At 49.3% G+C, this 24,838-nt stretch overlaps 2 protein-coding genes across 2 annotated transcripts in view; one reads left to right on the top strand and one right to left on the bottom strand.

The window, feature by feature from the left end:
* The window catches only part of AHCYL2 (adenosylhomocysteinase like 2), a 217,310-nt gene that overhangs the window by 120,327 nt on the left and 72,145 nt on the right, over window positions 1-24,838 (top strand). Inside the window, exon 2 of the mRNA XM_060244468.1 lies at window positions 23,042-23,150. Within this exon, the coding sequence (XP_060100451.1) occupies window positions 23,042-23,150 (109 nt within the window). The remainder of the gene's footprint in view (window positions 1-23,041; window positions 23,151-24,838) is intronic.
* LOC132576623 (solute carrier family 2, facilitated glucose transporter member 11-like) lies at window positions 6,117-7,617 on the bottom strand. The gene has a single exon (XM_060245982.1). The coding sequence runs from the start codon at window positions 7,605-7,607 to the stop codon at window positions 6,117-6,119; it is 1,491 nt and encodes a 496-aa protein (XP_060101965.1). The 5' UTR covers window positions 7,608-7,617.

The raw sequence follows: 24,838 nt of genomic DNA, 5'->3' as shown, positions 1-24,838 counted from the left end.
AGGGAGGGGCTGTGGCTTACTGACAGAGCATCTGCTTGGCATGCAGAAGGTCTCGGGTTCAATCCCCGGCATCTCCAGTAAAAATGAAGAGGTAGGAAGGGATGGGAAAGACCTCTGCCTAACACCCTGGAGAGCCACTGCCGGTCTGAGTAGACAACACTGACTTTGATAGACCAAGTCAGATGATCGCCATCTTCATGTTCGTGCAGGGCTGTCATATAGAGGATGGTGTGGAATTGTTTTCTGTGGCCGCAGAGGGTAGGACCCGAACCTGCGGGTTGCAATTAAATCAAAAGAGTCTATAGCTCAACATTAGGAACAACTTCCTGACCGATAGAGCGATTCCTTAGTGGAACAGGCTTCCTCCTCAGGAGGTGGTGGGCTCTCCTTCCTTGGAAGTTTTTAAACACAGGCTAGATGGCCATCTGACAGCGATGAGGATCCTGTGAATTTAGGGGGAGGTGTTTGTGAGTTTCCTGCATTGTGCAGCGGGTTGGACTAGATGACCCTGGAGGGTCCCTTCCAACTCTAGGATTCTTTGATGCTAAGGGACTGATTCAGTCGAAGGCAGCTTTAGGTGGAGAGAGAGTGTGTGTGTGTTCCAATATCTCTATTTGTTTTCTTTAATTCATTTACCATCTTTATCCACAAAGGGGACGAAAGCAGCTTTCATCATTTCCTCTCCTCCGTTTTATCCTCACAACCACCCTGTGAAGTAGGTTAGCTCGAGAGAGCGCGATCGGCCCAATATCACTCAACGAGCTTCTGCAGCACGTGGGAATTCGAACTTGGTTCCCCCAGCTCTTAGCCTGAGACTTTTAATCACTACGCCACACCGGTTGCCTTATCGGCCCCCGTCGCAAAATCGGTTGGCTTTCCTGGGGCGGCGTTATGTGCCGTTTGCGTTGTGTTTGCAGAAGCGGGTTAGCGAGTCGCCTGTCCTTCTCTCACCCGCACGTTAATGAACAATCTCCCCAGTGTGCTGAAAGGAAGAAGCGAGGGAGCCCGTTTTCGTTGTGCTTTCTTGTCAAGAAGAAAACAGTGTGACCTGGGAGGAAATCACCCCCAGAGGGTTGGGAAACTGTCAGAAGGGGACAAAACCAGGCACCTTCTGTGAAGGAAACTCTCTGAGGGAGATTTTGCCAGCACATCCAGGCAGTCTCCTTGTACAAACTGAGACCACAAAAAACACTCAGAAGGGAGGACTGGATTCTGGTGGTCAGCAGGGTTACCCAAGATTCTTGGGTAGGCCAGAAAACTAGCTGAGGCTGAGGCACACCAGTTGTGAGGGGCTGATATTAGACCTCAGAGGTGCGAGTTCCAGAAGCTAGCGTGGAATGTCTGTGAGGGAGAATTAATCTGGCCCCAGCCAGGAGTTGGAAAGAGTGACTGCCAGTTATTCTTATTATTTGAGCAGTCAAAGTCTAGGGCTGAAAAGCATTCCTAGTGCCCAGTAGGCCCTGTCTGCCTGTCACAGAATTCTGTAGAATTCTGAAGCCTGCCTGTTTGGTAGTTTTAAAAATCTTCTGCCAGAGTTATATATTGAGATTTTACCTCAGCCTGACAAATAGCCGTGCTCAATTTTGCCAACCATCTGCAGCCAACCGATTTGCCTTTTAATATTGATCAGATACAATCCGTATTATTTTTATCCCTCTCCCTTGCCTTTTGTTATACAACAAATATTTTCTTTTGGTTTTTAAATTTAAAACCGTCTGGTGCCTGTATTTTTTAGAGTGCTGCCAAGGTTTCTGTATGTGTACCTGAGGGACTGAGGAAAGGTGACTGGGGAAAAATTTATAGTGGTCACCCTCCCAAGCTGCCAGTGTGAGTCAAAGATCTCCTGGCTCAGGTGGGCTGTTGTCGGGGGGGGGGGGGGGGGTTGTAGTTTTTTGTGTGTTCTGCGGGAGAGTTGTGTGCGTGTGCGCATGATCCTATGCACCTTTCCACTTGCCACAGAGTTCACTTTGAACTCTCTTCCCTACACAGGCTTCTCTTGACAAACCAGGGGTGTTTTTTTTGTAGCAGGAACCAATGTTCCCTCTAAGCTGCAGAGTCTTGTGAGCAAAAATTCTACTTTGTGAGCTACTGGCATTAAAGTTGTGAGCTCCTGCATAAATTATTGTGCTTCTGGGGCCGCTTGGCCTGAGCTTAGGGGGAGGGACGGTGGCTCAGTAGCAGAGCATCTGCTTGGGAAGCAGAAGGTCCCAGGTTCAATCCCCGGCATCTCCAAGTAAAAAGGGTCCTGGCAAGTAGGCATGAAAAACCTCCGCTTGAGACCCTGGAGAGCCGCTGCCAGTCTGAGTAGACAATACTGACTTTGATGGACCCAGCGTCTGATTCAGTAGAAGGCAGCTTCATATGTTCATATGAGCTAAGACAAAAATCTGTGAGCTGGAGACTAAAAATCTGTGAGCTAGCTCACACTAACTCAGCTTAGAGGGAACACTGGTAGGAACTCCTTTGCATATTAGGCCACACACCCCTGAAGTAGCCAATCCTCCTGGAGCTTACAGTGGGCCTTGTACTAAGAGCCCTGTAAGCTCATGAAGGATTGGCTACATCAGGAGGGTGTGGCTTAATATGCAAAGGAGTTCCTACCAGTGTTCCCTCTAAGCTGAGTTAGTGTGAGCTAGCTCCCAGATTTTTAGCCTCCAGTTCACAGATTTTTGTCTTCGCTCAGGAAAAGTGGCCCCAGAAGCACAATAATTTATGCAGGAGCTCACCGCTTTAATGCCAGCAGCTCACAACTTTAATGCCAGTAGCTTACGAAGTAGAATTTTTGCTCACAAGACTCTGCAGCTTAGAGGGAACATTGGTTCCTGCTATAAAAAAAACACCCCTGGTTTGTCAAGAGAAGCCTGTGTAGGGAAGAGAGTTCGAAGTGAACTCTGTGGCAAGTGGAAAGGTGCATATGATCATGCACATACGCACACAACTCTCCCGCAGAACACACATGACATTCTAGCTGTGGGGTGGGCATCTTAACCGCACAAAAAGGATTAGCCCAGCATTCACCCCTGCAGTTTAAAGCATGAGTGAGTTTGGAGCAAGCGGACGGCTTTTCAGGGAGAGCCGTGATCCACAGGCCTTCCATTACGAGCCAGAGGAGTCTGGGCTGGGAACGGACATTTAGCGCGAGTGAGGAGTTGGAGGTTCCTACGCTCAGCTCTGCCAGCTCCCCCGGACGCCCAGAGGCGCCTTTCCAATTTTGTGTTAAAAAGTAGGCTGGCCGATACGCATCTTGCATCGTAAAGGAAGCCCGTTTGAAAACTCCAAGGGGCAGGGCCTTCTCTGTAATGGCCCCTTCCTGGTGGAACCAGCTGCCGGAAGAGGTGAGGGCCCTGCGGGACCTTGTTCAATCCCGCAGGGCCTGTAAGACAGTCCTCTTCCGGCTGCCTTACAACTAACCAGCACTGAAACTGAGTGTAGTTGCAAGACCGCCGTGTGTCTCGAATGTTTGAAGTACATAACTATGTGAATGCTTAGATTTTAATCATGTAAATTGTGGAATGTCTGATTTTTATGCATAATTTTATATTTTTATGTCAGATTTTATATGTTGTAAGCCGCCCTGAGCCACCTGGTGGAAAGGGCGGGATATAAATAACAAATAAATAAATTAAAATAAATTTAAAAAAGTAACTGAGGTGTTACTTTTGGTTGCTGCTATTATATGGCTTAGCACAGAGACATTTTGCATCTGACAGAGGGTAACCCCTAATGGGAGACCGTGGCTCTCTGAGGCTCCAACTGCAACGGTCTATACAACAATTGCAAAAGCTGGAGAACGTCTAAATATAAATTTGAAGGAAATACTGGATATTCCATTACTGAATTCAAGGCTTTACCTAGTGTACTGCAACCTGAAGAAGGCGAATGGAATGGATCGTTACGTAGGCAATCCGTTGCTGCTGCTGCAACATCAGCCCTGTATTGTAATTCTGCCAGTGTTGTTAAAAACTGGCATCTAGTGTGTAGTGTTTTCTTGTCAATAATACTGATAATAAATTGTTTGTTTCCAAATAAAGAGTAGCAAGCCAAGACTCGTATTAACAGTTACTTTTGTACAGTTTTTTTTCCTTCTGAATAACTTACCTAATGGGTAGGTCTTTAGATGATTTGTTAACGCACAGCCCTTTTGTCAATGTACAGCTTGGTTGTGAGAACCTGGAGTGTGGAGCTTGGTTCCGGGCACCGCAGTTGCTCTCCAGCCTACGGCCCAGCCACCAATACTCCCACTGCAGGGGAATTCTTTAAGGCAGGAAATCCACAAGGAGAGCAAGCTGTTCCACCAGTGCAGTCGTGTTCCATTGGTGCAAACAGTGTGATGCAGCGACTAAAAAGGCCAATGCAGTTTTCGGCTGTATTAATAGAAGTATAGTGTCCAGATCACGTGAGCCCTGGAGGCCTCTTCCAACTATATGATTATATGAAATCATCTGATCAAGCCTTCCTTGTAATCCTTCCTCTAAGCTGGGGAGTCTTGTGAGCAAAAATTCAACCTTATGAGCTACTTGCATTAAAGTTGTGAGCGAGCAGTATGGCTGCTGTGTAAATTAGTTTGCACTGGGACTATCCTACTTGAGCTGAGACAAACATGTGTGAGCCAGAGGCTAAAAAACTCACACTAACTCAGCTTAGAGGGAACACTGATCGCAATGCATTCAATTCATTTATTTAGTTAGGGCATTTCTGTGCAGTCCGTCCGCTGTACTTGCTTAAGGCAGTTGACAACACAAAATGTAATAAAACAAGGAAAATTAACACTTAACGTGTCAAGTGTTAAGCTGTCAAGTGACTTCTGATGTATGACGACCCAGTGGAGGAATGACTTCCAAAACACCTACTCTTATCTTTACATAAAAATGGGCTTCCTTGATGAATCAATGCCTTTTATATTAGGTCTTCCTCTTTTTGTGCTTCCTCCTAGCGTTCTTGGCTTTCCCAGTTAGTCTTGTCTCCTCGTGATATGACCAAAGTACAACAGCTAATTAATACCCCGTATTGAAAAATGCACCTTAATTAGAAGAGCCAGAACGGTTGATCAGGCTAAAAAGAAAACCGGAAAAACAATGTTAGATATCAACCCTTTAATTCAAAAGCCTAGGTAAAAAGATGTGATTTCAGAATGCTAGTTGAAATTCTCACCGTGTCCAGAACTCCTTGAAATTGGAAATCTAGCATATCAGCATTTTTTCCTGGCTTCCTCTCAAGGCCAGCTTCACATGTGCAAAATTGTTGTTATCTAAACCGTGGAGCTATGTTATGTTATGTAAACCGAACCTGGGTTATGGCGAACTTGGGCAGTATAATCAAAAGTAGAGACATCACCCTGCCAACAAAAGTCCATATAATTAAAGCGATGGTATTCCCAGTAGTAATGTATGGCTGTGAGAGCTGGACCATAAGGAAGGCCGAGTGCAGAAGAATAGATGCTTTCGAGCTGGAGAAGAATCTTGAGAGTCCCTTGGACTGCAAGAAGATCAAATCAGTCAGTCCTAAGGGAAATCAACCCAGACTGTTCCCTGGAAGGTCAGATGCTGAAGCTGCAGCTCAAATCCTTTGGCCACCAAATGAGAAGGGAGCACTCGCTGGAGAAGACTCTTGAGAGTCCCTAGGACTGCAAGAAGATCCAGTCAGTCAGTCCTAAGGGAAATCAACCCAGACTGTTCACTGGCAGGTCAGATGCTGAAGCTGAAGCTCAAATACTTTGGCCACCGAAGGAGAAGGGAGCACTCCCTTGAGAAGACCCTGATGCTAGGAAAGACAGAAGGCCAAAGAAGAAGGGGATGGCAAAAGATGAGATGGCTGGACAGTGTTACTGATGTAACAAACACGGATTTGAGCAGACTTCGGAGGATGGTGGAAGATAGGAGGGCCTGGCGTGACTTTGTCCGTGGGGTCGCAAAGAGTCGGACTCGACTGTGCGACTGAGCAACAACAAATTGTGGAGCGCTTTTGATATTGAAGTTGACTGGTGTAACCCAAGAAGCGCTGGACACTCTCTTTTCTTAATACAAAGTTCTGTTTTGAGAGGAAACCTCCAAACCCAATAGTCTCCCTCAAAGGCTGATTATCTGCCCCAGTCCTATAACAAATTCCTTCCAGGTCTTTCAGACTCTTGTGCACCTGGAAAGTTCTTCAGGCGTAGGATTGTCTGTGGTGCCCTTGCTTTTTTTGAAGCGGTTGAATTCACTCTTGATGTCCATGAGCGTTTTGCCTTTTGTCTCTGGGAGGAACCGGAAGAAGACGACCCACGAGACTACAGTGACGCCCATAAAAACTAAGAAGCAGAAGGTACCCAGGTAGTGGATGACGTATGGAAATGCTAACCCAACTAAATACTGTCCTGCCCGGAGGAGAACTGTGGACACTATTAACGCAGCCGGCCTAGAGGACTGCATAAAGAGTTCTGCTATGACAGGGGTCGTGACCCCCGCCGGCCCTACCGCAAAGGAAACGACGACTAGAAAGATGATCGCCACGTTGCAGTACGGTAACCAGAAGAAGCGATCTTGCAGTGAGAAACTAGCCGTGAGGAGCGCCATAAGCAGCACCATCAAACCATAACCCCAGAGGAGCAGCTTCCTCCTACCGAAACGTTCGATAAGAAGGAAGCAGACAAGGATGGAGCCGAGGTCACAAGCTCCCATTCCGAGAATTACATAGGGCATGACGTCTTGGTCGATCCCAGCTGTATGGAACACGTCAAAAGAGTAGGAATAGATGGCGTTGACGCCGGACAGCGGCATCGTAACTGTTAGGACCACCATTAAGCATACCTGACATCGGAGGGTGGGGTCCCTGAAGAGTTCCCAGAGGTTCATAATTTTGACTTCCTTCATGGCCGCTTTCTCCTTCAACAACTCGTCCACTTCCGCTTTGTGGTTCCCTCGGCCCCAGAGCCGATTCATAGCTTTCAAGCATCCTTCCAGATCTCCTTTCTGGATCAAAAGGTAGGGCGGCGTCTCGGGGAAGAAGGGGATAGCAACCAGCGGCACCAGCGCTACGATTCCGGCACTGGCCAGGAGAAGCGGCCACAGCGACTCTGTCCCTAAGAGTTCGGGTAGGCCAGCCAGTTGCCCTAGGAACTTCCCCAAGTTTATAAGAAGACCACTCGTCGCGTTGGTCAGTCCACGGAACTTCTTAGGGGACATTTCTCCCAGGTACTGACCTTGGATACAGGTGCCCAACCCTCCGCCAAAACCGTACAAGAACCGCCCAAACAGAATCATCTCAAAAGAACTCGCCAGTTTGCTGGTGCCCGTAATCAGCGTAGCTGCCAAGAGGGCCAGGTTAACTAACACAAGACAGTTCCGCTTCCCGTATTTTGAAGACAGATATCCTGAAAGGACGGACCCCGCCACTCCTCCAATGAAGAAGATGGAAACGATGGTGGACCACAGGATGGTGAGGTTCTGGTCATCGATGGGTGCGTTGTATCTCTCCAGCCACGTTTCATTGATGAACTTCTTGATGAATGGGGAGGCAAAGCTGATCACGGAAACGTGGAATCCAAACAAGAAGGTCCCACTCAAACCCACAATGATGGCCATCTGGAAGACTCTATGGTGCAAAACCAAGTCGGAGCAAAAGCTGGCCATCTTCAGTTTTGTGGCCCCAATGAGAGCTCTGTCATCTGATGAAAGAGAGCGTTGACTCTTGAAGGCTCATATCTCGAAAATCTTGTTCTAAGGTGCGTTGAGACTTGAATCTTAGCAGTGTCAGTATTGCTCTGGTTTCTAATTCGACTTTGTACTGTTTATTTGGCATTAATTTTGCCTGAGGTCAGTGGATAAAAGTCCATCTTTGCAAAAGAAGGTGTGTCTCACTTGAGCGCTGTAGTCTAACGCTGTGGAAGCTTATCGTTTTTAAACAGCAGTTTTCTGTACTTTTGCTGTGGTATTTCTCCATTGTTTGCGTTCATTTCATCACAGATAGTGGGCCAAAATGGGACGAAAAACCAGAGATTTGTGTCCCATTTGTACACCCAACATAGAACACAGGAGTTTTGACTTCAAAGTGAATTTCCTTTAAAAAAAACACTGGTTATGCCCCCGAATTCTAACATTGCAGACACAAATATGGGAAAAAATAAGAGAGATCACGGGTATAATGTTAAAAGTGAAAGCAGAAGTTATGCTTTTAAATCTTAGATCAGGCTTTGAATTGTCGTCTTCTGCTAACAATACAAGGATAACCTATTTGATTTTTGCAGCTTAGTTAGCTGTTGCTCATAGATGGAAATCTGATAGGTATCCAATTTAAATCTTGGGCATACTAAAATATGGACTTTATATACTACGGATAAATTATCAGATATGTCTAAAATAGATGTTGGGACAGAAGATAATGATAGTGATGATTTTGTAGCAAGTCCGTTCCCCAACCACAAGTTTTTAGCCATTACAGGCTACAAGGCTGGTCAAACTGTGGCTTGGGAACCACATGTGGTTCTTTCATACATGTTGTGTGGCTCTTGAAGCCCCAACTGCCCTGTTGGTCAGTTTGGAGAATGCATTTGAAATTAAAGTTGCTTTCTTTCCACCCTCCTCCCATCTATTTTCCTTCCTTCCTTCCTTCCTTCCTTCCTTCCTTCCTTCCTTCCTTCCTTCCTTCCTTCCTTCCTGCCTGCCTGCCTGCCTGCCTGCCTGCCTGCCTGCCTTCCTTCCTTCCTTCCTTCCTTCCTTCCTTCCTTCCTTCCTTCCTTCCTTCCTTCCTTCCTTCCTCCCTCCCTCCCTCCCTCCCTCCCTCCCTCCCTCCAATATCTCATGTTCTTGTCTTGCGACTCTCTAATATCTGACGTTAATTCACTGTGGCTCTTACATTAAGCAGGTTTGGCCACCCCTATAAGTTGGGCTAGTATGGGAAATGCCTGAGGGATTACAAGAGAAGTTGGTCACAGGGTGGGATTCCAAGATTCTGTGCACTTGACTCTTCATTTGACAGGAATGGCATGTTGTACAAAGTGTGCAAATTGGAAATCTACTTTTTCTGGTTTTGAATTTATGGCCATGTATGCACTGACCTACATGTAACTCCCCTGTAGTCTACCCCGTCTTATGGTTGGCCCTATCCATGTTGGACACATGTGCGTTTGTGTGAACTTGGAGGGGGAGAGAGAGTGCTTTTGAGTGTTCACATGGACCCACAAGGCCATTGATCCAGAAGCAGCTTGGAGTTGTATTGATTATCTTCGCTGACCCATCTGTCCACAAGCTGGCTGTATCTTCATTGTGCTCTTCGGCACTAAACTGGAGGTGCGACTCGGAAGTGATTCTCTAGTGAGATGAATGGCAAGTAGAAGGGGTGGCCGGCTTCTGTATTCCAACAGTCAACAGTCATGAAGCATGTGCCTTGACTAAAAGAGCCAGTTTGATGTGGTGGTGAAGTGTGCGGACTCTTATCTGGGAGAACCGGGTTTGATTCCCCACTCCTCCCCTTGCAGCTGCTGGAATGGCCTTGGGTCAGCCATAGCTCTCGTAGGAGTTGTCCTTGAAAGGGCAACTTCTGGGAGAGCTCTCTCAGCCCCACCCACCTCGCAGGGTGTCTGTTGTGGGGGAGGAAGGAAAAGGAGATTGTGAGCCGCTCTGAGATTTGGAATGCAGGGGCGTGATATAAATCCAATATCGTCGTCATCATTATCATCATTAAACTTCTTCTCCCCCACCTCCCCTGTTTCTTACAAGATCTATGCAGAACAATGTTCTGGGTGGTTGGATGAAAGCATCTAGCTAGAAGATATTGGATTTATATCTCGCTCTCCACTCCGAGTCTCAGAGTAGTTCACAGTCTCCTTTCTCTCCCCCCCCCCCCCACAACAGTTACCCTGTGAGGTGGGTGGGACTGAGAGAGCTCTCTCAGAAGCTGCCCTTTCAAGGAGAACTCCTACGAGAGCTATGGCTGACCCAAGGCCATTCCAGCAGCTGCAAGGGGAGGAGGGGAGAATGAAACCCAGTTCTCCCAGATAAGAGAGCTCTGGCTGACCCAAGGCCATTCCAGCAGCTGCAAGTGGAGGAGGGGGGAATCGAATCCGGTTCTCCCAGATAAGAGAGCTCTGGCTGACCCAAGGCCATTCCAGCAGCTGCAAGTGGAGGAGTGAGGAATCAAACCCGGTTCTCCCAGATAAGAGAGCTATGGCTGACCCAAGTCCATTCCAGCAGGTGCAAGTGGAGAAGTGGGGAATCAAACCCCGTTCTCCATGCACTTAAGCACTACACCAAACTGCCTCTCTTAGTCAAGGCACATGCTTCATGACTATGGGCTCACAAAGGACACCACAGAGTGTCCACAAAGTATTTTGGCTGTTTGCGTTTCTGCACACGCGTCCTTCCTCGTTCCTTTCCTTTTTCCAAGGCGGTGCCAAAACAAGGACAAAAACAGGCAAGCAGGTGTTAGACTCCTATTTTGTTCCTTGAATTTCTCTTCCCGCCCCCGCCCCGCCCCCAGGACTTGACCCTTCAGAGGACGTGGAATTCTCTTGTGGGTGCCGTACCGGCGAGCAGCCTTTCCAAAGGAGGGGGCGCCTCGAAAACACCCCCACCCGCCAACCCAGCTCGTTCAAACGCCTTCATTGTTTCCCTCGCTCATTAGTTAACTTTGTTCTAACGAGCTGAGCTCCTGTTTAAGCGTAATCATCTGACGTTAAGAGAAGAGAGATGCGGGTTGGTGGTGGAGGGGGAGAGACCTAACCTAAAAGGAGTCTAATTAGCGAGTTAATTAGAGACAAGGAAATGGACCGGTTATATAAATAAGCGATTGCCGAGGCGTACACGAGGCAGGCCATGTCAGAAACCACAGCTAATGGTTGTGAGGTCAGAGGGGCATTTTAAAAGCAAAAATGAAGGGAGCCAAAGAAACGGAGGGCCGGGGTGCCCGGGGGGGGGGCGGTGGGGCAGGGAAGGTGGCTCTCACACAAAGCCTTGCCCCCCTCAAGTAGAAACGTCTCATTAAACGACAGCAGTTCCCTCTCTCTCCCCGCGCTGAATGGAATTCAGGAAGAAGAAGAGAGAGTTGGCGAAAGCCCAGCAAAGAGCCCTCTTTACCTCCTGCAACCTCTCTCCCCCCTCCCGCCGCTGCCCCATCTTTCCTTCCCCGAGTCAAAAGAACTGAAACCGGAGCAGACAGGATCACCGGTTCGGGGCGGTATAAAGGAATGGCCAGCCGCCTCTTTCCGGAGGACTGGCGGCGGGGGTGGCGATAAGGGACGTAGGTAACCGACGAGCGCCATGCCGCACAGGAAGAAGTACCAGGTGAATGGCGACTCAGGGACCAAAGCCCAGGTGAGACGGAGCAGGGCCGGATTAACAATTAGGCCAACTAGGTACCGGGCTACGGGCCCCCACACCTTTAGGGGCCTCAGGCCATCTTCTCCCGCCCCCCATTTCCCTTCTGCTCGCAGCCCTCCCAGCCTGCACACCCAGCCAGCGACTGCACCGTTCTTTGCTTGACTCGCCTGGTGCGGCTGTTGCCGGCCACGTTGCCAAGTTTGCCTCTCTCCGCCTCTCCCCCACAGCTTTGCCGAAGGGGCTTTTGAGAAGGTGGCTGCAGCGGGGGCAGCAGGGCGGGCGCTCTGACTCGGAGATCATTTGCAAGGGGCCGCCCCCCCCCCCAGATTTTGACTGCCTAGAGGCCTCCACGGGGTTTATTCCGGCACTGAGAGGGAACCCCCCTTTGAGCTGGTCAGTGGCGGCAGGTAGCGTGCCCTTCCCTCCAGCTGTCTCGCCCCATTTCTTGGGGGACAACTTGAGCCTCTTTCCTTATAACACGGGAATACTCACTTCGTCTGCACTTGCTACGGCATCGGACCGGAAAGCGGCGGTGGGCGTCGGGACTGTGCTCCTGTTCTTTCCTCAGCCTTTGCCTGCGTAGCGCGTCACGGCGTAAGCGGGGCAGACTCATCAGTGCCCCCCTCCCCCAGTTGGCTGGGTCTGCTCCCAGGTTCTGCGCTTGGATTGAAAGCGGATAGCACAGGGGAGACCTCGCTGGCCGAAAAACAGTGGCCACCCTTGGGTACAGGGTGTGCGTGGCGTTGCGTTAAAAAACAACCCTCCTCCGCCAATTCGGGCTTCTCGCTTCCAATGTCTGTAACGGTCAAGGTTCTAAAACAGCACGTTCCTCACTGGAGCAGGTGGAAGCGGGTCCGACTCACGAGTCGCAGCATCGGCGTGCATGTCGGTGCCCCGGAGCTCGTCACCTGAGGATCATCTTGCTTGAGAAATAGATGGATATCTTTGGCGGGGCTCTTATTTCTTGGGGCAGACCGGCCCTTTTGTAACGGGTATCTTTCCTCATTCTGGTTTTACGTAGCAAGAGGAGATCCGGTAACCATAATAGAGGCGGCTTGCTTGTGTGCCATGGGGGAACATGGCATGTTTTGGAGAAATTTGCTTGTAAGGGTCGCATGTTGGATTCGTCCCTGCAGATTTCCAGAGGAAAAAGATAATGGCAGTTTGAAAACTCCCAAGAAAATTCACTCGATAAGAATTTATCTTGTTTAGAAGAAGACTGCAGATTTATACCCCGCCCTTCTCTCTGAATCAGAGACTTAGAGCGGCTTACAATCTCCTGTGTCTTCTCCCCCCACAACAGACACCCTGTGAGGTGCGTGGGGCTGAGAGAGGTCTCACAGAAGTTGCCCTTTCAAGGACAACTCTGCGAGAGCTGTGGCTGACCTAAGACCATTCCAGCAGGTGCAAGTGGAGGAGTGGGGAATCAAACCCGGTTCTCCCAGATAAGAGAGCTCTGGCTGACCCAAGGCCATTCCAGCAGGTGCAAGTGGAGGAGTGAGGAATCAAACCTGGTTCTCCCAGATAAGAGAGCTATGGCTGACCCAAGGCCATTCCAGCAGGTGCAAGTGGAAGAGTGGGGAATCAAACCCGGTTCTCCCAGATAAGAGTACACACACTTAACCACTGCACCAAAATGGCTCTCTTTGTAGTCCAACTTTCTTGTTGGGAGTCAAGGCAGATTACACAGAATGTTGGTGTAGGCAACAGAGTGGGACAGGCAGTGGACAAAGCAATAGGATTTGGACTATAGAAATCTGGCAACCAAGGATTGACATGGCAAGTTAAAGGAGAGCAAAAATGACATCATAGGAACCAGTTTATCGCAGCAGATAGAGTGAACTACGCAGTTTACAATCCTGAAACCTTTACTCCAAGCTTTTCCCTGAACCCTGTTTGGTGTAGTGGTGAAGTGTGCGGACTCTTATCTGGGAGAACCGGGTTTGATTCCCCCCTCCTCCACTTGCAGCTGCTGGAATGGCCTTGGGTCAGCCAGAGCTCTCTTATCTGGGAGAACCGGGTTGGATTCCCCACTCCTCCACTTGCAGCTGCTGGAATGGCCTTGGGTCAGCCAGAGCTCTCTTATCTGGGAGAACCGGGTTGGATTCCCCACTCCTCCACTTGCAGCTGCTGGAATGGCCTTGGGTCAGCCAGAGCTCTTGCAGGAGTTGTCTTTGAAAGGGCAGCTGCTCTGAGAGCCGTCTCAGCCCCACCCACCTCACAGGGTTTCTGTTGTGGGGTGGGGAAAAGATATAGGCGATTGTAAACCACTCTGAGTCTCTGCTTCAGAGAGAAGGGCGGGGTATAAATCTGCAGTTGTCGTCTTTCTCTTCCTTCCCTTCTCCTTCCCCCTCACAAGGTCTATGCAGAACAATTTTCCGGGGGGTTGGATGAAGCCATCTGCCTAGGGCTTGCAAAGGATACCACAGAGTGCCCACAAAGTATTTTGGCGTTTTGCATTTCAACATTATTATTCTTCTTCCTTCTTCTTCTTTTTTTTCTTCTTCTTTCTTGTTTCTTCTTCTTTCTTCGAAGCCCTATTTTATAGCTGATTGAGGGTGACCCCGTAGGGTTTTCAAGGTAAGAGATGTGTGGCGGTGGTTTGCCCTTGCCTGCTTCTACATAGAAACCCTGGACTTCCTTGGCCATCTCCCTTTCAAGTCCTAACCAGGGCCTTCACCTGCTTAGCTTCCACAATCCAATGAGATTGGGCTTCCCAGCTCTTGGTTATTTCCCTATCAGAGCCTGAACGCAATTCTCTGATCTGTGTACATTTGTAGATAAGCAGTGCACTCTGGGTGGGAGAGACAGAAAGAAGTAAACTTGATTTCGGTGGGGCTGCATCTGTAGGTTTCAGTAATAAGGGCATAATAAACAAGGAAAAGATCTGCCTTTCTGTATCAGCAATATGAGACTTTAATCATAAGAGAGCCATGTTGGATCAGGCCAATGGCCCATCCAGTCCAACATTTTGGGTCACACAGTGGCCAAAAAACCCAAGTGCCATCAGGAGGTCCACCAGTGGGGCCAGGACACTAGAAGCCCTCCCATTGTGCACCCCCCCAAAATCACCAAGAATACAGAGCATCACTGCCCCAGACAGAGAGTTCCAACAATATGCTGTGGCTAACAGCCACTGATGGACCTCTGCTCCATATGCTTATCCAATCCCCTCTTGAAGCTGACTATGCTTGTAGCTGCTGCCATCTCCTGTGGCAGTGAATTCCACGTGTCAATCACCCTCTGGGTGAAGAAGTACTTCCTTTTATCAGTTCTGACCCGAATGCTCAGCAATTTCATTGAATGTCCATGAGACTGCCCTGATAAATGGTCATATCAAGGCCAAGTAACGTGTGTGAGTTTTTCAAGCGTGGGATCTGGTTTTCCAGGACCCAACTTGGGTTCTCCATAGCCCCACAGCAGCTGCAGGAAATAACTTTATTAAAGGTAAAGGAGAGTCCAAATTGGTTCAGTACTCCACTGCAGTTATTTCCCCATTGTTTCCAGCTCCACGTGAGCAGGAAATAGAGGTTTTGCTCTGTAGTTCTGCTGTGCGATTGAGCAAGCCTTGCAAAGCAAGTTGTGATGCAGAAGGAAGCTAAAGAGAGGAAGAAGGAAGCAGGTGACAGCCAGTTGCTCAGGGGCCTGATTCGGCCCCCTGGGTCGCATGTTTGACACCCCTGCTTTATACTCTGCATATTTTTAAAACAGAGGTAAACAATCAAACCAAGTAAAGATAGTACCATCAGATAAACTCAGTAGCAGGGTATCTGTTGAAGAAATCCTCCCCCACCCCTCTACCCTAGATATCTGTTTGCTCGTGGGAATCTGTTAACAGCAACAGATTTAACCTGTTACAGCCAAACCTCTTGTCAGAAGGTGGTGTAAATGGTAAAGCTGTGGGTTTTGTTGTGTGGAGGAAAAGCTGCATGCCATAGGTCGATCTTGTCAAATCTCAGAAGCTAAGCAGGTTCGGTACTTGGATGCGAGGCCACCAAGAAAGGCTTTGCAGAGGAGGATAATGGCCATCCCCCCTCAGCTTCTTGCTTGCCTTGAAAGGCCCCTTCCGGGGTCACCATAAGCCGATACTTGGAAAGGAGACCACCAAATGAGACTCTGAATGGGAAGACGATGGCTGACTGCCTCTGCTTCTCACTTATCATGAAAGCCCCTTGCTGGGGTCACCGTAAGCTGGAAGCTAAACAGGGTTGGTTGCTGGAGGGGAGATCACTAAGGAAGGCTTTGCAGAGAAAGGCAATGGCCAACCACCTCTGCTCCTCGCTTGCCTTGAAAGCCCCTAGCTGGGGTCACCGTAAGCTGGAAGCTAAACAGGGTTGGTTCTTGGATGGGAGACCACCAAGGAAGGCTCTTCAGAGGAAGGCAATGGCCAACCACCTCTGCTTCTCGCTTGCCTTGAAAGCCCCTTGCTGGGTTGCCAAAAGTTGGTTGCAGTTCAACTGTACATGGGTGTGTACTTTGTGCTCCCCCTTCTTCCAATTTCTGGAGTTTATGGATCTGTTGAGCTGGCAGTTTTCAATACTCTGTGTCACACAGCAGCCAAAACCCAGGGGTCATCAGGAGGTCCACCAGTGAGGCCAGGACACTAGAAGCCCTCCCACTGTTACCCCCACCATACACCAAGAATACAGAGCATCACTGCCCCAGACATAAGAACATAAGGGAAGCCATGTTGGATCAGGCCGATGGCCCATCCAGTCCAACACTCTGTGTCCCAGAAGAACATAAGAGAAGTCATGTTGGATCAGGCCAATGGCCCCTCCAGTCCAACACTCTGTCACATAAGAGCATAAGAGAAGCCATGTTGGATCAGGCCGATGGCCCATCCAGTCCAACACTCTATGTCATACAGTGGCCAAAAGAACCCAGGTGCCATCAGGAGGTCCATCAGTGGGCCAGGACACTAGAAGCCCTCCCACAGCAGCAAGAATACAGAGCCTCACTGCCCCAGACATGAGAACATAAGAGAAGCCATGTTGGATCAGACCAATAGCCCATCCGGTCCAACACTCTGTGTCACACAGTGGCCAAAAAACCCAGGTGCCATCAGGAGGTCCACCAGTGGGGCCAGGACACTAGAAGCCCTCCCACTGCCCCTCCCCCCTCTAAGCACCAGGAATACAGAGCCTCACTGCCCCAGACAGAGACTTCCGTCTATTTGTTGTTGTTCAGTCGCAGAGTCGAGTCCGACTCTTTGCGACCCCCCTGGACAAAGTCAAATTCCATCTATACCTTGTGGCGAATGAAATTCCACTTCTTTCTCTCTTTAGAAAGGGGAGGGAGAAACGAAGGACTAGGAGTCCCCCCCCGCCCAATTCCGGGCTGCCCTTTAAAGTACTGAGCCTCCTACCAAGTTCTTGCCGCCTCCACCAGCAAATGGGGGAAACGCACGCTAGCTAGAGGACAGGATGGCTGATGCAAAAGTACTTGGCACGACAGGCCTGAAGTGGGCTGTTACCAGAATGTCTTTGCATCTGTTGTAAGCAGAGCTGAGCGAGTATTGTGCCTCTCACAAAGGGGAGGGCAGAGACCGAGCTGTATGGATCCATGGCTTTTGTCATTCTTCAAAAACAAGCTCTTTTGGAGACCACCCAAGCCAAGCCCTTGAGCGCTTCTGTCCAAGGGGTTGAGATTGTGGGAGAGGAGATTTGGATTCAACATTTGGAATTAGGTATACAGTGTTTAAACAAGTGTCCACTTCCTGTTCTGCTTATAGACATGAAAAGGTCAGCCACTGGAGGATTTCTGCACTCATATGGCATAAGTGTCTACCTGGCCATAAGAACATAAGAGAAGCCATGTTGGATCAGACCAATGGCCCATCCAATCCAGCACTCTGTGTCACATAAGAACATAAGAGAAGCCATGTTGGATCAGGCCAGTGGCCCATCCAGTCCAACACTCTTCGTCACATAAGAATATAAGAGAAGCCATGTTGGCTCAGGCCAGTGGCCAATCCAGTCCAACACTGTGTGTCACATAAGAACATAAGAGAAGCCATGTTGGATCAGGCCAGTGGCCCATCCAGTCCAACATTCTGTGTCACATAAGAACATAAGAGAAGCCATGTTGGATCAGGCCAATGGCCCATCCAGTCCAACATTCTGTGTCACATAAGAACATAAGAGAAGCCATGTTGGATCAGGCCAACGGCCCATCTAGTCGAATACTCTGAGTCACATAAGAACATAAGAGAAGCCATGTTGGATCAGGCCAATGGCCCATCCAGTCCAACACTCTGAGTCACATAAGAACATAAGAGAAGCCATGTTGGATCAGGCCAATGGCCCATCCAGTCCAACACTCTGTGTCACACAGTGGCAAATTTTTTTTATATATATATATAAGAACACCTGTGGCCATAGGCAAATGCAATTTTGGGTTGTGTCAACAGAATAGTGTCCGGATCATGTGATGTGATGGTATCACTTTACTCTGCTCTGGTAAGACCTCACCAGGAGTCTTGTGTTCAGTTTTGGGCACCACATTTTAAGAAGGATATAGACAAACTGGAACAGGTCCAGAGGAGGGCAATGAAGATGGTGAGGGGTCTGGAGACCAAGTCCTATGAGGAAAGGTTGAAGAAGCTGGGGATGTTTAGCCTGGAGAGGAGGCAGCTGAGAGGTGATAGGATCACCTTCAAGTACTTGAAGGGCTGTCCTATAGAGGATGGGCTGGAATTGTTTTCTGTGACCCTGGAAGGTTGGACCAAAACCAATGGGTTGAAATTATATCAAAAGAGTTTCCGGCTCAACATTAGGAAGAACTTCCTGACAGTTAGAGCGATTCCTCAGTGGAACAGGCTTCCTCGTGAGGTGGTGGGCTCTCCTTCCTTGGAGGTTTTGAAACAGAGGCTAGAGGGCCATCTGACAGCAATGAAAATCCTGTGAATTTAGGGGGAGGTGTTTGTGAGTTTCCTGCATTGTGCAGGGGGTTGGACTAGATGACTCTGAAGGTCCTTTCCAACTCTATGATTCCACAACTGCCCTGTGACATGAAAATGAATGCCCCAGCCCGTCACCTCACACTTCTGGGGTTGCTGGCAGTTGTACTTTGGAATTAAAGAGCTGCCACAATAGAATTGGAAATACACAGGTGGTGTTACAAACTAGGAGAGGACCGCAGGTGAATGAGAAGGATGTAGAAAACGATAATTCCCGAAGTCAGAGCCTCTTGTATTTGGAGGTTCCATCTCCAAATACTCAGCTGTTTTCCCAAAATGCAAGGGGAAGAAACTCAGCAGCGTGTAGTTAAAATTTAATTTAGTTGCTTTACTGTAGGGCTGTGGTTTGGACATCTCAGGTTGCCATCTTCTGGGCATGGAGCAGGTGTCAATGGGGTGTGTGTGTGTGGAAAGGTATTTGTGAAGGGTCTTCTGGAGACCAAGCCCTATGAGGAAAGGTTGAAGGAGCTGGGCATGTTTAGCCTGGAGAGGAGGAGGCTGAGAGGTGATAGGATCACCATCTTCAAGTCCTTGAAGGGCTGTCCTATAGAGGTTGGAGTCTTGTGTTCAGTTTTGGGCACCACATTTAAAGAAGGATAGAGACAAGCTGGAACGGGTCCAGAGGAGGGCGACGAAGATGGTGAGGAGTCTGTAGACCAAGTCCTATGAGGAAAGGTTGAGGGAGCTGGGCATGTTTAGCCTGGAGAGGAGGCGGCTGAGAGGTGATAGGATCACCATCTTCAAGTCCTTGAAGGGCTGTCCTATAGAGGTTGGAATCTTGTGTTCAGTTTTGGGCACCACATTTAAAGAAGGATAGAGACAAGCTGGAACGGGTCCAGAGGAGGGCGACGAAGATGGTGAGGAGTCTGTAGACCAAGTCCTATGAGGAAAGGTTGAGGGAGCTGGGCATGTTTAGCCTGGAGAGGAGGCGGCTGAGAGGTGATAGGATCACCATCTTCAAGTCCTTGGAGGGCTGTCCTATAGAGGATGGAGTCTTGTGTTCAGTTTTGGGCACCACATTTAAAGAAGGATAGAGACAAGCTGGAACGGGTCCAGAGGAGGGCGACGAAGATGGTGAGGAGACTGGAGACCAAGTCCTATGAGGAAAGGTTGAAGGAGCTGGGCATGTTTAGCCTGGAGAAGAGGCGGCTGAGAGGTGATAGGATCGCCATCTTCATGTACTTGGAGGGCTGTCCTATTGAGGATGGTGTAGAATGTAGATGGATATCTTTGGCGGGGCTCTTATTTCTTGGGGCAGACGGGCCCTTTTGTAACAGGTATCCTTCCTCATCCTGGTTTTACGTAGCGAGGGGAGATTCGGCTCAGACCTGGTTGGTATTTGGATGGGAGACCACCAAGGAAGTTCAGGGTTGCTACGCAGAGGCAGGCTATGGCAAACCGCCACTGCATGTCTCTTCCCTCTCCTAGATAGCCCAGGCTAAATCTGGTCAGATCTCAGAAGCTAAGCAGGCTCAGACCTGGGTATATTGGACGGGAGACCACCAAGGAGAAGTCCAAGGCTGCTGCGCAGTAGCAAGCCAATGGCAAACCACCCCTTCACATCTCTTGGCCTGAAAACCCTATGGCGTTGCTGGAAGTCGGCTGTGACGTGATGTTAAAAAAAAAAAAATGAGAAGGGAAAAGTGGCAAAAAAGAGATTTCTCCTTAAACGTTCTTTTGTGCACTTGCTGGAGCCAACCCTGTAAATGTAAACATTGGTTACTATCCATAAATAGTAGAGCAAATATGATTTTCTCTCCGAACATAAAGGATGCTGGCAGCTTAGGCCAATATCTAGAACACTTAGATGTCCTGCCCCCTGGTGGCCATGAAAAGAAATTGCCACAGTCCAAGATGGTTGTGGGTTTTGGTGTTGATCAGTCGCACAGTCGAGTCCGACTCTTTGCGACCCCATGAACAAAGTCACGCCAGGCCCTCCTGTCTTCCGCCATCCTCCAAAGTCTGCTCAAATTCGTGTTTGTAACATCAGTAACGCTGTCCAGCCATCTCATCTTTTGCCGTCCCCTTCTTCTTTTGCTTTCTTTCTTTCCCAGCATCAGGGTCTTCTCCGGCGAGTGCTCCCTTCTCCGTTGGTGGCCAAAGCATTTGAACTTCAGCTTCAGCGTCTGACCTTCCAGGGAACAGTCTGGGTTGATTTCCCTTAGGAATGACTGATTTGATCTTGCAGTCCAAGGGGCTCTCAAGATTCTTCTCCAGCACCATATTATGGGTTTGATTACCCTGAATTCAGTGCGAAAATAGGTGCGGGTGGTTTCAGAGGACAACATCAGTTCCTCTCCAAAAAAGTGGGCAAGCTCTTGAATCTTACACAGTTACAGTCCTTTAGTTGTGTGACAAATCTGAGTTCAAGTTATGCCAGTACAGAAGAAGATACTCGATTTATATCCCGCCCTCTACTCCAAATCTCAGAGTCTCAAAGCGGCTCACAACCTCCTTTATCTTCTTCCCCCACAACAGACCTGTGAGGTGGGTGGGGCTGAAAGGGCTCTCACAGCAGCTGCCCTTTCAAGGACAACCTCTGCCAGAGCTATGGCTGACCCAAGGCCAGGAGGCTGGACTAGGTGAACACTCACTGGTCTGACCCAGCAGGGCTCTTCTTATGTTCTTATGAAGGCCTCAGCCTCTCTGCCTGTTGTTGGCCCTCCAGAGAAATTGGTTGAGGCCACTTTGTGTGAGACAGGAGGCTGGACTAGATGGACCCTCACTGGTCTGATCCAGCAGGACTCTTCTGATGTTCTCATAAAGGCCTCGACCTCTCTGCCCTGTTGTTGGCCCTCCAGAGGAACTGGCCGGCCATTGTGTGATACAGGAGGATGGATTGGATGGACCTGCACTGGTCTGATCCAGAAGGGCTCTTCTGATGTTCTTATGAAGGCCTCGGCCTCTCTGCCCTGTTGTTTGCCCTCCAGAGGAACTGGCTGGCCACTGTGTGAGACAGGAGGCTGGACTACATGGACTCTCCCTGGTCTGATCCAGTAGGGCTCTTCTGATGTTCTTCTCAGGGGAAGGCCTCAGGCCTCTCTGCGCTGTTGTTGGCCCTCCAGAGGAACTGGCTAGCCACTGTGTGAGACAGGAGGCTGGACTACATGGACTCTCCCTGGTCTGACCCAGTAGGGCTCTTCTGATGTTCTTCTCAGGGGAAGGCCTTGGCTTCTCTGCCCTGTTGTTGGCCCTCCAGAGGAACTGGTTGGCCACTGTGTGAGATACAATGAACCACTGGTCTGATGATTTAGCAAGGCTTTTCTTACATTCTTACTATAAAGGCCTACAGTTCCCACCCCTCCTCCTCAGGGTATAAGCCTTTTTGATTCTGACTGAGTGAGCTTTTACTTATAACATCTTATACCCTGAAAAATTATGGTGGGTAGCCATGTTGATCTGAGGCAACAGAATAAAGTTTGAATCCAGTGGCACCTTTAAGACCAAGGTGTGCTCTGGGGTCACATAGCATGCCAAAATCTCATTTGTATTCTAACTAACTACACCAGGGGTGTCAAACATGTGGCCCAGGGGCAGGATCAGGCCCCCAGGAGGGTTCTATGAGGCCCGCAAGCACATCAAAAGTAGGCTTGCAACTTACAGATACACACCTGAACTACACCTGAACAGCATTCTCAGGATTGCTACGTTACAGACATTGTCTCCTGTTTTTGATGCAATAACTCAGAACAAGAGGTATCAGTTATCAGGGACTGTTAAATAAACAAAATACTACAAGAATGCTAATCTTTTCCGCATGTTTTAGTTTTGAGGAAATCTTTTAATTGTGTCTGTCTGCGTCTTTTATGAAGTTTATATCTCCACCACTTAGCGTTACAGTTCATGACACGCATGGCCCGACCCAACAAGGTTTCATTTATGTCACATCTGGCCCTCATAACGAATGAGTTTGACACCCCTGAGTTACACGATCCCTGAGCATCCCTTGAATTAAATTGTGTTGGTCTTCAAGGTGCCACTGGGCTCAAAATAGTTCTCCTGGAAGATTGTTAGTCTCCCCAGTGCTGCCGGAGTCGACATTCGCCCTGCTGAATTTTTGCAGAACGTGGCTAGTTCCCCCTTAGTTCCTTAGCCTCTGCCTTAGAGAGAAAGGCCCCATTTATCAAATTGGTTTCCATTCACAACCTCTATAAATGTGGAGTGGGGGGGTCCCCGTCTCCAGCTACTGTTCGTTTCTGTCCCTCCTGCTGTTGCAGTCAGATGCCAGCCCCCCCCCCCACCTGACCCCCATTGCTGCCTTTCACTTCCAGGTCAGGGGATGCTTTTCGAAGGACTACGTCGTACGTCCTTTAAGTTCTGATACTCGGTCCCCTTGTCTCTCCAGGTTTCTCTCAGTGTGAAGTGTGCTCTGACTTTGTGTGTGGGGTGTGTGTGTGTGTTTAGGAGCGCTCCCAGGTTTCTTGAAAGGATTGAAAAAATATTGCAGATTCCTCAACATCAGAACCCAGTTTTAGAATCCTCCTTAGTTCTGCTTCACAGCTCCAAATAGCCTTCGACTGTATGTTGTTGGGACCACTTCGATTTGGGTCAAATGGGGTAGATGTTTGTGGCAGCAAGTTACAAGTACTTTGCTTGGGACCGAAGAAGGCAAAGTCACCGAGCCCCCCCAAAAGGCTTTTGTTAAATAATATCTGCACGGAGGAAACGATGGACCGGTTTCTAATTCTCAGTCCAGGCAGGATTCCCTTGAAACCGGGGCACGGTCTGCAATGATTGTACGACGGGCCTCTAAACTCCCTTTGTGAAATCCCGGTTTCTCTCTTGATAGATCCAGTTCGCTGACCAAAAGCAAGAATTCAACAAGCGCCCCACGAAGATCGGCCGCCGCTCACTGTCCCGATCGATCTCCCAGTCGTCGACAGACAGTTACAGCTCCGGTAGGTACCTTTGTGCCCTGCCTTTCCCTTGAATTCTGAATTGTACGTCTGCAGTTGTCAGAGGGGGAGGGTCTGTGGCTCACTGGCAGAGCATCTGCTTGGCATGCGAGAAGGCCCCAGGTTCAATCCCCGGCATCTCCAGCTAAAAGGATTGGGCGGTAGGTGATGCAAAAGACCTCCTCCTGAGACCCTGGAGAGCCACTGCCACTCTGAGTAATCAGTAGTGACCGCAATGGACCAGAGTTTTGGTTCAGTAAAAGACAGCTTCATCTGTCTGTATGCTAAATCAAGGTGGGTCACTGTGTTAGTCTGTTTGCAGCAGCAGTAGAAAAATGCAGGAGTCCATTAGCATCTTAAAGACGAACCACATTCATAGCAGGGTACAAGCTTTCGTGAGAGGTGATATGAACACCATCTTCAAGTCCTTGAAGGGCTGTCCTATAGAGGAGGGTGTGGAATTGTTTTCTGTAGCCCCGGAAGGTAGGACCAGAACCAGTGCGTTGAAATTAAATCAAGAGAGTTTCCGGCTCAACGTGAGGAAGAACTTCCTGACGGTTAGAGCGGTTCCTCAGTGGAACAGGCTTCCTCCTGGGGAGGTGGTGGGCTCTCCTCCCTTGGAGGTTTCTCAACAGAGGCTAGATGGCCATTTGACAGCAATGAGGATCCTGTGAATTTAGGGGGAGGGGTTTGTGAGTTTAGAGCGCTTCCTCAGTGGAACAGGCTTCCTCCTCGGGAGGTGGTGGGCTCTCCTTCCTTGGAGGTTTTTAACAGAAGCTAGATGGCCATCTAACAGCAATGAAGACCCTGTGAATTTAGGGGGAGGGGTTTGTGAGTTTAGAGCGGTTCCTCAGTGGAACAGGCTTCCTCCTCGGGAGGTGGTGGGCTCTCCTTCCTTGGAGGTTTTTCAACAGAGGCTAGAGGGCCATCTGACAGCAATGAAGATCCTGTGAATTTAGGGGGAGGGGTTTGTGAGTTTAGAGGGGTTCCTCAGTGGAACAGGCTTCCTCCTTGGGAGGTGGTGGGCTCTCCTTCCTCGGAGGTTTTTCAACAGAGGCTAGATGGCCATCTGACAGCAATGAGGATCCTGTGAATTTAGGGGGAGGGGTTTGTGTGTTTAGAGCGATTCCTCAGTGGAACAGGCTTCGTCCTCGGGAGCTGGTGGGCTCTTCTTCCTTGGAGGTTTTTCAACAGAGACTAGATGGCCATCTGACAGCAATGAAGATCCTGTGAATTTAGGGGGAGGGGTTTGTGAGTTTAGAGCGATTCCTCAGTGGAACAGGCTTCCTCCTCGGGAGGTGGTGGGCTCTCCTTCCTTGGAGGTTTTTCAACAGAGGCTAGAGGGCCCTCTGACAGCAATGAAGATCCTGTGAATTTGGGGGGAGGGGTTTGTGAGTTTCCTGCATTGTGCAGGGAGTTGGGCTAGACAGTGGTGGCGAACCTATGGCATGGGTGCCAGAGGTGGCACTCGGAGCCCTCTCTGTGGGCATGTGCACTGCCTCACCCCCCTCCCCTCCCGACACGAAGCTCTGGAGTCATATCTCATCGAAGCTCCTTCTCTCCCCAAACTCAGGCTCCTTCCCCCAAATCTCCAGGTATTTCCCAACTCAAACCTGACAACCCTAACTGGGCCTCCTTCAGAGAGACAACAGGGCACTCCAGCCTTTTTGAGCTTGTGGGCACCTTTGGAA

This window comes from Heteronotia binoei, chromosome 8 (assembly GCF_032191835.1).
Source record: "Heteronotia binoei isolate CCM8104 ecotype False Entrance Well chromosome 8, APGP_CSIRO_Hbin_v1, whole genome shotgun sequence".
Lineage (NCBI taxonomy): Eukaryota > Metazoa > Chordata > Lepidosauria > Squamata > Gekkonidae > Heteronotia > Heteronotia binoei.
This window is presented reverse-complemented; position numbering and strand designations above follow the sequence as displayed.